Source organism: Carcharodon carcharias, chromosome 29 (assembly GCF_017639515.1).
Source record: "Carcharodon carcharias isolate sCarCar2 chromosome 29, sCarCar2.pri, whole genome shotgun sequence".
NCBI classification, from domain to species: domain Eukaryota; kingdom Metazoa; phylum Chordata; class Chondrichthyes; order Lamniformes; family Lamnidae; genus Carcharodon; species Carcharodon carcharias.
This window is the reverse complement of record NC_054495.1, coordinates 15,656,078-15,671,187: the sequence shown is the minus strand read 5'-3', so window position 1 is coordinate 15,671,187 and position 15,110 is coordinate 15,656,078. Positions and strand designations below refer to the sequence as shown.

Genomic DNA, 15,110 nt, shown 5'->3' with positions numbered 1-15,110 from the left:
TCCCCCAAATCTCTCTTCCCCCCCCAAATCTCTCATTCCCATCTCATTCCCCCCCAAATCTCTCTCCCCCCATCTCATTCCCCCCCAAATCTCTCATTCCTCCCCCAATCTCATTCCCCCCCATCTCATTCCTCCCCCAATCTTATACCCCCCCCAAAATCTCCCATTCCCCCTCAATCTCTCATCCTCCCCCCAAATCTCTCTCTCACCCCCAAATCTCTCTCTCCCCCCATCTCATTCCCCCCCATCTCTCATTCTACCCCCCCATCACAGTACGTGATGACGTCACTGCCGCCCCACGGTTTCCCGGGTAACGGGTGTGTTTCCCGGATGCTGATGGCGGTTTGTGAGGCGCGGGGCGGCCGGGCTCTGAGCTGGGCCTTGGCCGCGCTGCTCTGGGCCTACTGGGCAGCGGCGGAGGGAGGCCTGAGGACCGGGACTGGAGCCGGGACCCCCGGGGCCGGGACACCTGAACCCGCGACCCCCGAGTCCGAGAGCCCCCAACCCGGGTCCCCCCAGTCCGGGACCCTCGAGCCCGGGTCCCCCCAACCCGGGACCCCCCAGTCCGGGACCCTCGAGCCCGGGTCCCCCCAACCTGGGACCCCCCAACCCGGGTCCCCCGAGTCCGAGACCCCCCAACCCGGGTCCCCCGAGTCGGAGACCCTCCAACCCGGGTCCCCCCAGCCCGGGACCCCCCAGACCGGGTCCCCCGAGTCCGAGACCCTCCAACCCGGGACCCCCGAGCCCGGGACCCTCGAGCCCGGGGATCCGACACCAAAAATTCTGACGTCAGGTAAGCTGTGGGATAGCAGCAGGAGGTCACTCAGCCCCTCGAACCTGTCTCACAGGAACAGGAGGAGCCCACTCAGCCCCTCGAGCATGTTACACAGGAACAGGCCATTCAGCCCCTTGAGTCTGTCACACAGGTACAGGAGGAGGCCATTCAGCCCCTTGAACCTGTAATACAGGAACAGGCGGAGGCCATCCAACCCTCCTCGAGCCTGTTTCGTAATTCACTGAGGTCATGTCTGATCTGTGACACAGATTCTTCATCCCCACCTTGGCCCCTTATTCCGGAAGCCTGACCAGATGTCTAGCGATTTCTGATTCAGGAGAGGGAGTTGGGGCTTGGGGGAGTGAAGGAGAGGCGAGCGATGACAGAGAAGAGGACTGACTAGGGAGTTACTTCAGGCCTCCTGCAGTTGCTTTGAATTTCTAGCCTCGTAGCGCTGGTGTGCGAGTTTGTTCAGTCATTGTAAGTCCCATCAAGCCGAACGTGAGGCACAGCCCAAAGTTTACACAATATAGCAGAAGAAGAGGCCATTCAGCCCATCTCTCTCAGTTTCTCTGAAAGAGCCATCTAAATTATTCCTGCTCCCCTGCTGCCCCTCCCTTCACCTGCAAAGTTTTCAGCTTCAAGTATTTATATTTGATTCTGCCTGCTCCTGCTCCCCTCTTACAGACCGAGTATCCCAAATCATCATAACTTGCTCTGTTAAACAATTTGACTCACCTCCCTCTATTTTTTTGATTCTCTTTTTAATTTCCAGATTGATTTGGGGTATACGAAGAAACTACGGATTGTGGATTCCTTCAGACGAGGGAGGGAGGTGTTCCTTGGGATCATCCCGGCTCTTAATAAGATCTCTCTCTCTCTCTGCCTCCCTCCAGCTGTTCCCATTTGTACCTGTGACTTGATGGGAGGAGCCTGTGAACTCAAGTGCTGCTGTGACCCTGACTGCTCCTCTGCAGACGTTGATGCCTTCTCTTCTTGCCTGCCTGGCAGTGTGCCGTAAGTGCCCTTTGTTGTGTTACTATGGCGGTACTGGTCCAACAAATGCCTTGATTTTAGCATTTTCTTCCTCATGCTCAGATCCCTCCTTGGTCCTTCATATCTCCTTATATCTGTAACCTTTTTTAATTCTTTCATGGGATGTGAGCATTGTTGGCAAGGCTAGCATTTGGTGCCCATCTGTATTTACCCGTGAACTGAAAGGCCATTTCAGAGTCAACCACGTTGCTGTGGGTCACATGTAGGCCAGACCAGGTCAGGAGGCCAGATTTCCTCCCCTGAAGGGCATTAGTGAGCCAGATGGATTTGTACAACAATGGATGATAGTTTCATGGCCACCATCACTGAGACTAGCTTTGCATTTCAGATTTATTAACGGAACTTGAATTTCGCCAGTTGCCGTGCTGGGATTTGAACCCATGTCCCGAGAGCCTGAGTCTGGGCCCCTGGATTACTCATCCAGTGACACTGCCACTCGGCCACCATCTCCCCTTCCACTTCTTACCCTCCTTCAAGTACTCCTTTGGCTTTGCCTTGCACAACCTCTGTCACCTCCTCCAGCTGTACAATTCTCAGTCCCCCAGCTCAGATCCCGCCAGGGCCCCTCTCTCCCTCTGTCACCTCCTCCAGCCCTACCACCCTCAGAAGTCTTTGCGCTCTTCCAGTTTTCACCTCTTTCACATCCACAGTTTCCTTTGCTTCATTGTTGGCTGCTATGCTTTCAGCTGCCCAGGCCAGAAGTGCTTGAATTCCCTCCCCGAACCTCTCCTCTTTTTAAGGTGCACCTGCAAACCTAGTTCTTTGGCCAAGCATTAGGTGATGCCTGCTGTTATCCCCTTAAACGCCTCGGTGTTGATTGCTGTTCCTGTGAAGGGTCCATGGACATTTTATTTTATTCAAAGTGTGACAGAAATCAAGTTGTTTTACAAAACCGTTAGGGGCAGTGGGGAGGGAGGAGATGCTTTTTAACCGCACTCATGGCTCTTGCCACGATTCATCTTGATCTTCATCCCCTCAGCAACTTAGACACAGGAGGAGGCCATTGAGTCCCTCAAGGTTATTCCACCATTATATTAGATCATGATTAATCTGGAGCCCAATTCCATTTACCCGTCTTCCCTCCGTATGTGCGTCTGTGTTATGTTCCTTTCTAACGAACACGATGATACTTATAAAATTTGGATCAGTTCAGTCTTGCAGGTCTGATATGTTTTGAAGTTGAGATATTGCGTTGCCTGAAGGGAAGTTCTCGAGGTCGTAGAGTTGTCTCTGCACCTGCGATGGCTCCCACTGTTGAATTGCCAGAGGTTGCTTTCACAGGTAGCTTGGTAAATGGAATCAGATGGGGGACATGCAGAGGCGTTTCTCAAATTGTCCTCATCAAGATGGAGAGTGACGTAGTTAATTCTGAGACGTGGGTCCTGAATTTTAATAAAGGAAACTGCGATGGTATGAGGCGCGAGTTGGCTATGATGGATTGGGAAACGTTACTTAAAGGGATGATGGTGGATAGGCAATGGCAAACATTCAAAGAGCGTATTGGTGAACTATAACAATTGTTTATTCCTGTCTGGTGCAAAAGTAAAACAGGAAAGGTGGCCAAACCATGGCTTACAAGGGAAATTAGAGATAGTATTAGATCCAAGGAAGAGGCATACAAATTGGCCGGAAAAAACAAAAGACCTGAGGATTGGGAGCAGTTTAGAATTCCGCCTGGCCTCCCCGGTAGGTAAAGGAAAGAGAATTGTGGATTTCAATCATATCTGGTAGCCCGGAGCCGTTTTGAAATCAGTCTTTAAACTCAATCCAATGTTTTTTTTAAAAATGTTACCTTCAGACCAGTTCTTCTAAAAAAAAAAAATGCAGTATTATGGCTGCGCGCCATAAGATTATCCAGTAAGAGTCTTATTGATCTTAGTCTTGCAAGCTCCAATTGGCCTCCAGGATCCACAGCCTTTTTGAGGGAGAAGGTTCCAGATTTCCTCTATGCTTTTATGCTTCCTGAATTCACTCCTCCATGGACTAACTCCAAATTTCAGGCTATCCCCTTGTTCCAGACTCGTCAGCAGAGGAAATCTTTTCTGCATTCAGCACAGATACAAGCTGGGCATGTGTGACTGGGAGTAGACTATTCAGCCTCCTGAGCCTGCACTGCCATTCAAATCGATTCTGTCTTGCTGCAGCTGGGCATTGCCCTGGCACTTGTGTGGTGCGAATGTTACTCGCCGCTTATCCACCCAAGCCTGGATGCTCTCCGGGTCTTGCTGCAAGAAGGCACGGACTGCTTCAGTTTCAGAGCATGAATGGCACTGAATGTTGTGCAGTCATCAGCAATCATCCCATTTCTCACCTTAACTTGGTCACGGAAGGTCACTGAACAAGCAGCTAAAAATGTTGGGCCTTAGATTCAACTCCTGCAGTGATGTCCTGGATCTGAGTTACTTGGCCTCCAACAACCATAAGCATCTGGCTTTGTGACAATTATGACTCCAACTAGAGGGGATGATCCCCCCACCCCCCCCATCCCCTGCCCCAACCTGATTATCATTGACTTCAGTTTTGCTGGGGCTCCTTGATCAAATGCTGCCTTGCTGCCAAGCTCGTTCACTATAATCACATGGCTCTCCGTTTTTTCATTCATGTTTGGACCATGGCTGTAATGAGTTCTGGAGCTGAGTGGCCCAGGCAGAAACTTATGGTGTTATTACTGTCCAGTGCTGCACATCGTACAGGGATCAGTGCCTTACAGTCCAGTTACAATAGGCATTGTGCAGGTGTCTGTGTCCTTACAGCACAGTGTTGGGCATTGTACGGGGTCAGTGTCCTTACAGTCCAGTGCTGGGTATAGTAAGTGTCCTGGCATTGCAGTGCTGTCTATTCTACAGAGGTCACTATTCTTGCAGTCCAGTGCTTTGTATTGTACAGAGTTCAGTGTCTATGCGGTCCAGTGCTGGGTATTGTACAGGGGTCAGTGGCCTGAAAATGCAGTGGTCTGTATTATACAGGGGTCAGTGTCTTTGCATCCCAGTGCTGGGTATTCCACAAGGGTCAGTCTTCTGAGAATCCAGTGTTGGGCATTGTAATGGGGCCATTGCTTTATATTGTACAGGTGTCAGTGTCCTTATAGGCCAGTGCTGTATATTGTACAGGAATAGTGTCCTTACAGACCAGTGCTGTATATTGTACAGATGTCAGTGTCCTTACAGACCAGTGCTGTATATTGTACAGGTGTCAGTGCCCTTACAGTCCAGTGCTGTATATTGTACAGATGTCAGTGTCCTTACAGTCCAGTGCTGGGTATTGTACAAGTGTCAGTGTCCTTACAGTCCAGTGCTGTATATTGTACAGATGTCAGTGTCCTTACAGTCCAGTGCTGTATATTGTACAGATGTCAGTGTCCTTACAGTCCAGTGTTGTATATTGTACAGGTGTCAGTGTCCTTATAGTCCAGTGCTGTATATTGTACAAGTGTCAGTGTCCTTACAGTCCAGTGCTGTATATTGTATAGGTGTCAGTGTCCTTACAGTCCAGTGCTGTATATTGTATAGGTGTCAGTGTCCTTACAGTCCAGTGCTGGGTATTGTACAGGTGTCAGTGTCCTTACAGTCCAGTGCTGTGTATTGTGCAGGTGTCAGTGTCCTTGCAGTCCAGTGCTGTGTCTTGTACAGGTGTCAGTGTCCTTACAGTCCAGTGCTGTATATTGTACAGATGTCAGTGTCCTTACAGTCCAATGCTGTATATTGTACAGATGTCAGTGTCCTTACAGTCCAGTGCTGTATATTGTACAGATGTCAGTGTCCTTACAGTCCAGTACTGTATATTGTATAGGTCTCAGTGTCCTTACAGTCCAATGCAGAGTATTGTACAGATGTCAGTGTCCTTATAATCCAGTGCTGTATATTGTATAGGTGTCAGTGTCCTTACAGTCCAGTGCTATATATTGTACAAGTGTCAGTGTCCTTACAGTCCAGTGCTGTATATTGTACAGGTGTCAGTGTCCTTACAGTCCAGTGCTGTATATTGTACAGGTGTCAGTGTCCTTACAGTCCAGTGCTGTATATTGTACAGGTGTCAGTGTCCTTACAGTCCAGTGTTGTATATTGTACAGGTGTCAGTGTCCTTATAGTGCAGTGCAGGTTATTATACATTGGCCAGTGTCCTTCTAGTCCTGTCCTGGGTACTGTACAAGGGTCAATGTTCTTGCAGTTCAGTGTTCTATATTGTACAGGTGTCAGTGTCCTTACAGTCCAGTGCAGGGTATTGTAAAGGGATCAGTGTCATTTCAGTCCTGTGCTGTTTATTGTACGGTGGTCAGTCTCCTTGCTGTCCTGCCCTCAGCATTGTACAGGGGTCAATGTGCTTACAGTCCAGAGCTGGGTATTGACCAGGGGTCAATAACCTTGCAGTCCAGAGCTGGGTATTGCACAGGGGTCAGTGTCCTTATAGTCCAGTGCTGTATATTGCACAGGTGTCCAGTGCTGGGCATTGTACAGGGATCAGTTATCTCAGTCCTGTGCTGGGTATTGTACAGGGGTCAACGTCCTTGCAGTCCAGTGCTGGGTATTGTACAGTGTCAGTGTCCTTACAACCGAGTGCTGAGCATTGTACAGTTGTCAGTGTCCTTGCAGTCCAGCGCTGGATATTGTATGTGGCTCAGTGTTCTTCGGGTCCAGTGCTGGGTATTGTACAGTGTTGGTTTGCTGAGAATCCACTGCTGGGTATCGTACGGAGGTCAGTGACCTAACACTCCAATGCTGGGCATCATACAGGGATCAGTCTCCTTACAGTCCAGTGCTAGGTATGGTACAGGGGTCAGTGTCCTTTCAGGCCAGTGCTGTGCATTGTATAGGAGTCAGTGTTCTTATGGTCCAGTGCTGGGCATCCTACAGGGGTCAGTGTCCACTGAATCCATTGCTGGTCATCACACAGGAGTCAGTGTCCTTACAGTCCAGTGTTGGGTATTGTACAGGGGTCAGTGTCCATACAGTCCAGTGCTGGGTATTGTACAGGTGTCAGTGTCCTTTCAGTTCAGTGCTGTATATTGTACAGGGGTCAGTGTCTGTACAGTCCAGTGCTGTATATTGTACAGGGGTCAGTGTCCTTTCAGTCCAGTGCTGTATATTGTACAGGGGTCAGTGTCCTTTCAGTCCAGTGCTGGGTATTGTACAGGGGTCAGTGTCTGCACAGTCCAGAGCTGGGTATTGTACAGGAGTCAGTGTCCGTACAGTCCAGTGCTGGGTATTGTACAGGGGTCAGTGTCTGTACAGTCCAGTGCTGGGTATTGTACAGGGGTCAGTGTCTGTACGGTCCAGAGCTGGGTATTGTACAGGAGTCAGTGTCCGTACAGTCCAGTGCTGGGTATTGTACAGGGGTCAGTGTCCGTACAGTCCAGTGCTGGGTATTGTACAGGAGTCAGTGTCTGTACAGTCCAGTGCTGGGTATTGTACAGGGGTCAAGGTCTTTTCAGTCCAGTGCTGGGTATTGTACAGGGGTCAATGTCCTTTCAGTCCAGTGCTGAGTATTGTACAGGGGTCAGTGTCCTTTCAGTCCAGTGCTGGGTATTGTACTGGGGTCAGTGTCCTTACAGCCCAGTGCTGGGTATTATACAGGGTTCATGTCATTATAATTTAGTGCAGGGTACTGTACAGGGGTCAGTGTTCATACAGTCCAGTGCTCTGTATTGTACAGGGGTAAGTGTCCACACAGTCCAGTGCTGGGTAACGTACTGGGGTCAGTGTCCTTACAGCCCAGCGCTGGGTATTGTACAGGGTTGATGTCATTATAATTCAGTGCAGGGTACTGTGCAGGGGTCAGTGTTCTTCCATTCTACTGGTGGGTATTGTACAGGGGTCTGTGTTCTTACTTTCCAGTCCTTGGTGTTGTACAGGGCTCAGTCTCAGTACAGGGTAAATTGAATGTTGTCCTTTATTGTAAATGGAAAGGAACATAAAAGTAGGCAAGTGATGTTCCAGTCGTACAGGTCCTTGGTGAGACCAGGAGAAACGCTTCATCGGCATATGCTTTGTGAAGCCCCTTCAAAATTTGATGTTTCTCAGCTAGTCTTTAGGTAAGATGATCGAACCCCTACACGATGCTCCCATCCCGCCTCACCAAGCCCCTATATAGCTGGAGTAAGACTTTTTTAACTTGTACTTGTGCCCCTTATGTCTCACACCTTATCAAATGCTTTTTGATAATTCAAACACACTACATCCACTGGTTTCTCCTTAGAATTAAATCCTCAGCAAACTCTCAAATTTGTCAAACATGATATGCTTTACAGAAATCTGTGTTAACTCTGCTTAATCATGTTATGATTTTCCAAGTGTCCTGTTACCACATCATTAATAACAGATTCCAGTACTTTACCTTTTACTAATGTTAGGTTAACTGGCCACGGATATTTTCTCTCTTACTCATTTTTTGAGTAGTGGGGTTTGGTTTGCTACCTAGAAACCAATGTAACATACTCAAAGGGTTTAATGCACTCCTGTTCCTATGTAACAGAATCGAGGGGCTGAATGGCCTCCTCCTGTCCCTGTGTAACAGGCTTAAGGGGCTGAATGCTGCCTCCTGTTCCTGTGCAACAGAATTGAGTGGCTGAATGGCCTCCTCCTATTCCTGTGTAGCAGAACGGAGGGGCTGAATGTCCTCCGTTTTCCTTTGTAATAGGTTAAAGACTTGATTGGCCCCCTCCTGTTCTTGTGTAACAGGCTCGAGGGCCTAAATGGTCTCCTTCCGTTCTTGTGTAACTCGTGCAAGGGCTGAATGGCCGCCTCCTGTCCCTGTGTAACAGGCTTAAGGGGCTGAATGGCTGCCTGCTGCTCCTGTGCAACCGAATCAAGGGGCTGAATGGCTTCCCCCTGTTCCTGTTTAACATAATTGAGGGGCTAAATGGCCTCCTCCTGTTTCTGTGTCGCAGGCTTAAGGGGCTGAATGGCCATCTCCTGTTCCTGTGCAACAGAGTCGAGGGGCTGAATGGCCGTCTTCTATTCCTGTGCAACAGAATCAAGGGGCTGAATGGCCCCCTCCTGTCCCTGTGTAACAGGCTTAAGGACATGAATGGCCTCCTGCTGTTCCTTTGTAACTGATTTGAGAAGCTGAATGGCCACCTCCTTTCATGTGTGATATGCTCACGTGCATGTATGGACTTCTCCTGTTCCCTTGTAACATGCTCGATAGGGCTGAATTTCCTCCTCCTGTTCCTAGATTCAAGGATCCATTATTCCTGGTGTTTTGCGGATGACTTTGGAGATCGATGCTTTGTCGGTGAGCTGTCGTGGAGCTGTCTGATTGTTACTAACTAACTTAGTTCTCGTTACTCGTTACTAACTAATCCTGCTCCATCGCCACTCACCAACTGCCCCAACCATTGCTCTGTTTTCTATCACCTCCAGGGTTATTAGCCAGGTTTGCATTGAGGAATCAGTGATCTTCACCAGTAACGGCCCTTTCCGGACTATTATCAACAAGGATGGCTTAGACACTCTCTTCTGTGTAATCGTTAACAACCGTAAGTAGTACAAAAGACACTGTTCCAGAGCAACAACACATTGCATTTATATAGCACCTGTAAAATATTGAAATCCTCCATGGCGTTTCACAGAAGTATTATCAAAGAAAGTTTGACACTGAGGTAGAACAGGTGACTGAAGCTTTGCGCAAGGTAGATTTTAAAGAGTGTCTTAAATGAGAGAGTGGCAAGGATAAAAGCAAAATACTGCAGATACTGGAAATCTGAAATAAGAACAGAAAATGCTGGGAAAACTCAGGTCTGGCAGCATCTGTGGAGAGGGAAAAACAGAAATAGTGTTTTGAGCCCAGTATGCCAATTCTTCAGAGTGGCAAAGAGTTGGCCTTCATCACGAGGGGATTTGAGTACAGGTGTAATTGGAAAGAGCAGTTTCTGGTCACTGGTAACCCTAGTAGTCTAGCATTGTGTTAGGGATGGAAAGCTGATTGGAGGGATTCAAATAAGGAGTTTGTGGAAGGATGGACATGAACTTGGGGCCTTGGAGGTGGGGAGGGTGATGACATTTTCGAGATTTAGGAGAGGAAAGGGAGGCTGGAGATGGGATGGTTGTTTGTACGGATAGAGGGGTCAAGGGTTGTCTTATTTTCGAGGAGAGGGCTGATGATGGTGGATTTAAAGGAGAGAGGGCCATCACCTGAACGGATTGACCCATTAGGAAATATCAGTTAATGTTGAAGTGGGACAGTTAGGATTGGTATGAAAATATATAAACATTAATAACCTTAGAGCGGACTCAAGGGGCATGATGGGATACTTGACATTCTGGAACTGTTCACAGCCTGTGTAAGCAATAAAGACAATTCAACTCCAGACTGGGCAGAGGGGTTCAAGCCAAAAGATGAGATAACATCTGCCCTTTAAGTGCTGTCTCGCTGAGTAGGACAAAGAAACTCATGAGGAAGAATGCCTTAGAATAACCAGCTATTAGTGACTGTTGGCAGGATCTTGTAGTGATTAGTATCAGTTTAACAACATCCTGTAGTTAGCAAACGCTAACGAAGTCTAGCTGTAGTACTTGGAGGTAAGAATTATAAAAGGGTGTTGCAAACTGTAAACCTTGGAGAAGTTTCCCTTGGAAGACTTGGGAGCTTTCCCAGGTACCCTCGAATAAAGGTGTGTTACTTATTGAACCTCACAGGCCCCAGAGTGGCTGGTTTTCTCCACAACAACATGCGGAGATCTTGTAGCGCAGCGGGTAGCGTCCCTGCCTTTGAGCCACAAGTCCCCAGCTCGAGTCCCGATCCAGGACTTGATGAGCACATGGCCAAGCAGGTTGATTGTCCTTCTGGGCACACCAATGGCAGGCGGTGAGAGTGGCAGGGTCTCCAGGTCTGCTCGGACCGTGTGGTAGCTGCAGCTTAACAGTCTCCCCCACGTTAACGGACTCCAAGCTCTTGCCACGGGCTCCGTGGGCAAGTGTCCTCCTCACTTTGAGGGCCTGCTAGAGAAAGAGAGAGCGTGGGCACCGGAAGGGGATGTTTGATGATCAGCGGTTTAGTGGGAATAGGGTCAAGCCAGCAGGCGATGAGTCATGGACAAGGTGTACTTGGAAAGGGCATGACTGGAGGTGGAATAGAAGCAAGAGAAAGATGCGAGTTCAGAGCTAGGGCGTTGGGGGGAACGTTATAGGAAATTTGGCCAAGTGGGCTGGAGGAAGGGAATAAAGCAGTCGAGGCAGCTGACAGGATGGTTTCAAACACGGGTCACAAAGAAATCCATGAGCTCTCATCTGGAGTTGTGGGTGGAGAAGACGGGAGAGGGGTTTAAAAAGATGCTTTACAGTCAAAAGGAAAAAAAAGCCAAGGCTGAGGCATTTCCGGATGATCCTGGCCGAGTGAACAGTGCCAGGGAGCAGGGAGTGAGGGGTTGGCCCACAGGTAGCAGCTTCACCCTCGTGAAAGCCCAGCAAACTGTGCGAAAGGGCGGGAACCTCCACAGCGGCAGCTATCTTCCGATGCTGAGGTTTGCAACATGGACGCCCAGACTCGATGCCCTTTTGGGTGTGAGCAGCTTTGGATGAGCTCAGGTTGACTGAAGGAGTAAGGATTGCTGATCACCTCTCCTGGACATGTCAGAGCCCGTTTGTTCTCACTGGTTTACGTTAATGGATGGGAAATACAGTGCCTCCCCCCCCCCACCCCCGACCCACCCCACAGGATGTGAAATGTGTTTCTGGTTCCGGTATGTACTGGTTCCAGGCTTCTCTCCACATCAGCTGTGGGTCACCCGCTAGCAGTTTTGCCTCTCAAGTCACAAAGATTGTCCATTCAGTTCCCCACTCCATAGACGTGGACCAATAATCGAGGCCTTGACACTCCAGGGCAGCCTCGATGGAGTGCTGCAATGTCTCGAGTGCCGTTTTCACATGAGGTGCTCATCCAGTGCCCTCAGCTGGATGGAAAGAAAAACCTCGCAATGGTTTCCATGTAGCACAGAGGATCTTTCCCGAGTGTTGGGGCCGAGATTATCCCCCGGGCAACATCACTATAACAGATTATCTGGTCCTTATCACTTTGCTGTTTGTGGGATTTTGCTGTGCAGCAATTAGCTGCTGTGTTGCCAAAAATTCAACCGTGACAACCTTTCGTTATCATTGGCAGGAGATGTGAGACGTCCTGTGGTTGTCAAAGAAGCTGCATCAATGCGGCTCTTTTCCTTATTTCAACGTAGGATTCTTAATGTCCATACGGACGGGAGACCAGGGTTTAGTGGGTGTCTCAGATTAAGTATCACAGCGGCACCTCTATCAGAGAAAGGAGCCAGTGTATAGTCGATTAAATATAACAGCAATCCCACGATCAGAGAGGGGAGCCAGTGCATAGTCGAGGATTAAATATAACAGCGACCCCTCTAACAGAGAAAGGAGCCAGTGTATAGTCGATTAAATATAACAGCAATCCCACGATCAGAGAGGGGAGCCAGTGCATAGTCGAGGATTAAATATAACAGCGACCCCTCTAACAGAGAAAGGAGCCAGTGTATAGTCGAGGATTAACTATAACAGCAATCCCTCTATCAGAGAAAGGAGCCAGTGTATAGTCGAGGATTAACTATAACAGCAATCCCTCTATCAGAGAAAGGAGCCAGTGTATAGTCGAGGATTAACTATAACAGCGACCCCTGTATCAGAGAAAGGAGCCAGTGTATAGTCGAGGATTAAATATAACAGCAACCCCTCTAACAGAGAGAGGAGCCAGTGTATAGTCGAGGATTAACTATAACAGCAATCCCTCTATCAGAGAAAGGAGCCAGTGTATAGTCGAGGATTAAATATAACAGCAATCCCTCTATCAGAGAGAGGAGCCCGTGTATGTTCGAGGATTAAATATAACAGCAAACCCTCTATCAGAGAAAGGAGCCAGTGTATAGTCGAGGATTAACTATAACAGCAATCCCTCTATCAGAGAGAGGAGCCCGTGTATGTTCGAGGATTAAATATAACAGCAAACCCTCTAACATAGAAAGGAGCCAGTGTATAGTCGAGGATTAAATATAACAGCGACCCCTGTATCAGAGAGAGGAGCCAGTGTATAGTCGAGGATTAAATATAACAGAGACCCCTGTATCAGAGAGAGGAGCCAGTGTATAGTCGAGGATTAAATATAACTGAGACCCCTCTATCTGAGAGAGTAGTTCCTCACTGCTCTTCAATGGCTGGATTTCTTGTGTCTGTCCTTAGCTGAAGTTGGCAAGGCAGGGTGGTGCCTGTCGCAAAGGTGGGGAGCTCTTCTACAGAAATCAAAGGTGATTGAAATTTTCTGTCTCTTCTTCCAGCGAAGACAAATTACTTTGTAACTCCGCAATCCATCAGCAGGGAGAGATTCCCATCACTGGTTTCGCAGTTTGGCAGAGGCTCCTTCAGTGTCCCTTCGGTGCAGCAAGGCAGCTGCAGGGTAAGAACGGAGCCATTCACTGACGAACCTAGGATACTGAGCTTCACAAAAGGGGATCACATGGGGGGATTCCCACCTCCTCTCGTGGGGTCCGCTGTCCCGTCCAGCTGTGCTCCCCGAATCCCCCCACCCTGTACTGTCCACACTCCCCGAATCCCCCCACCCTGTACTGTCCACACTCCCCGAATCCCCCCGCCCTGTACTGTCCACACTCCCCGAATCCCCCCGCCCTGTACTGTCCGTGCTCCCCGAATCCCCCCACCCTGTACTGTCCACACTCCCCGAATCCCCCCGCCCTGTACTGTCCACACTCCCCGAATCCCCCCGCCCTGTACTGTCCATACTCCCCGAATCCCACCGCCCTGTACTGTCCACACTCCCCGAATCCCCCCGCCCTGTACTGCCACACTCCCCGAATCCCCCCCACCCTGTACTATCCATACTCCCCGAATCCCCCCGCCCTGTACTGTCCGCACTCCCCGAATCCCCCCACCCTGTACTGTCCACACTCCCCGAATCCCCCCGCCCTGTACTGTCCACACTCCCCGAATCCCCCCCACCCTGTACTGTCCACACTCCCCGAATCCCCCCACCCTGTACTGTCCACACTCCCCGAATCCCCCCACCCTGTACTGTCCGTGCTCCCCGAATCCCCCCGCCCTGTATTGTCCACACTCCCCGAATCCCCCCGCCCTGTACTGTCCACACTCCCCGAATCCCCCCGCCCTGTACTGTCCGTGCTCCCCGAATCCCCCCACCCTGTACTGTCCACACTCCCCGAATCCCCCCGCCCTGTACTGTCCACACTCCCCGAATCCCCCCGCCCTGTACTGTCCGTGCTCCCCGAATCCCCCCACCCTGTACTGTCCACACTCCCCGAATCCCCCCGCCCTGTACTGTCCACACTCCCCGAATCCCCCCACCCTGTACTGTCCACACTCCCCGAATCCCCCCACCCTGTACTGTCCACACTCCCCGAATCCCCCCGCCCTGTACTGTCCACACTCCCCGAATCCCCCCCACCCTGTACTGTCCACACTCCCCGAATCCCCCCACCCTGTACTGTCCACACTCCCCGAATCCCCCCACCCTGTACTGTCCACACTCCCCGAATCCCCCCGCCCTGTACTGTCCACACTCCCCGAATCCCCCCACCCTGTACTGTCCACACTCCCCGAATCCCCCCCGCCCTGTACTGTCCGTGCTCCCCGAATCCCCCCGCCCTGTATTGTCCACACTCCCCGAATCCCCCCGCCCTGTACTGTCCACACTCCCCGAATCCCTCCGCCCTGTACTGTCCGTGCTCCCCGAATCCCCCCACCCTGTACTGTCCACACTCCCTGAATCTCCCCGCCCTGTACTGTCCACACTCCCCGAATCCCCCCGCCCTGTACTGTCCGTGCTCCCCGAATCCCCCCGCCCTGTACTGTCCACACTCCCCGAATCCCCCCGCCCTGTACTGTCCACACTCCCCGAATCCCCCCCACCCTGTACTGTCCACACTCCCCGAATCCCCCCACCCTGTACTGTCCACACTCCCCGAATCCCCCCACCCTGTACTGTCCACACTCCCCGAATCCCCCCACCCTGTACTGTCCACACTCCCCGAATCCCCCCACCCTGTACTGTCCACACTCCCCGAATCCTCCCGCCCTGTACTGTCCACACTCCCCGAATCCCCCCACCCTGTACTGTCCACACTCCCCGAATCCCCCCACCCTGTACTGTCCACACTCCCCGAATCCCCCCACCCTGTACTGTCCACACTCCCCGAATCTCCCCGCCCTGTACTGTCCACACTCCCCGAATCCCCCCACCCTGTACTGTCCACACTCCCCGAATCCCCCCACCCTGTACTGTCCACACTCCCCGAATCCCCCCACCCTGTACT

The 15,110-nt window shown here is 50.6% G+C and overlaps 1 protein-coding gene across 2 annotated transcripts in view; it reads left to right on the top strand.

Moving 5' to 3' along the window:
• The first annotated feature begins 327 nt into the window (after positions 1 to 327).
• Positions 328 to 15,110, top strand: part of LOC121271096 (tectonic-3-like) — an 80,798-nt gene continuing 66,015 nt past the window's right edge. The window contains exons 1-4 of one of the 2 annotated variants that reach the window (XM_041176839.1): positions 328 to 793; positions 1,672 to 1,792; positions 9,190 to 9,305; positions 13,101 to 13,219. In XM_041176839.1, coding sequence (XP_041032773.1) covers positions 331 to 793; positions 1,672 to 1,792; positions 9,190 to 9,305; positions 13,101 to 13,219 — 819 coding nt within the window. In that variant the 5' untranslated portion in view covers positions 328 to 330. The remainder of the gene's footprint in view (positions 794 to 1,671; positions 1,793 to 9,189; positions 9,306 to 13,100; positions 13,220 to 15,110) is intronic. The other variant, XM_041176840.1, reaches the window with a different exon arrangement.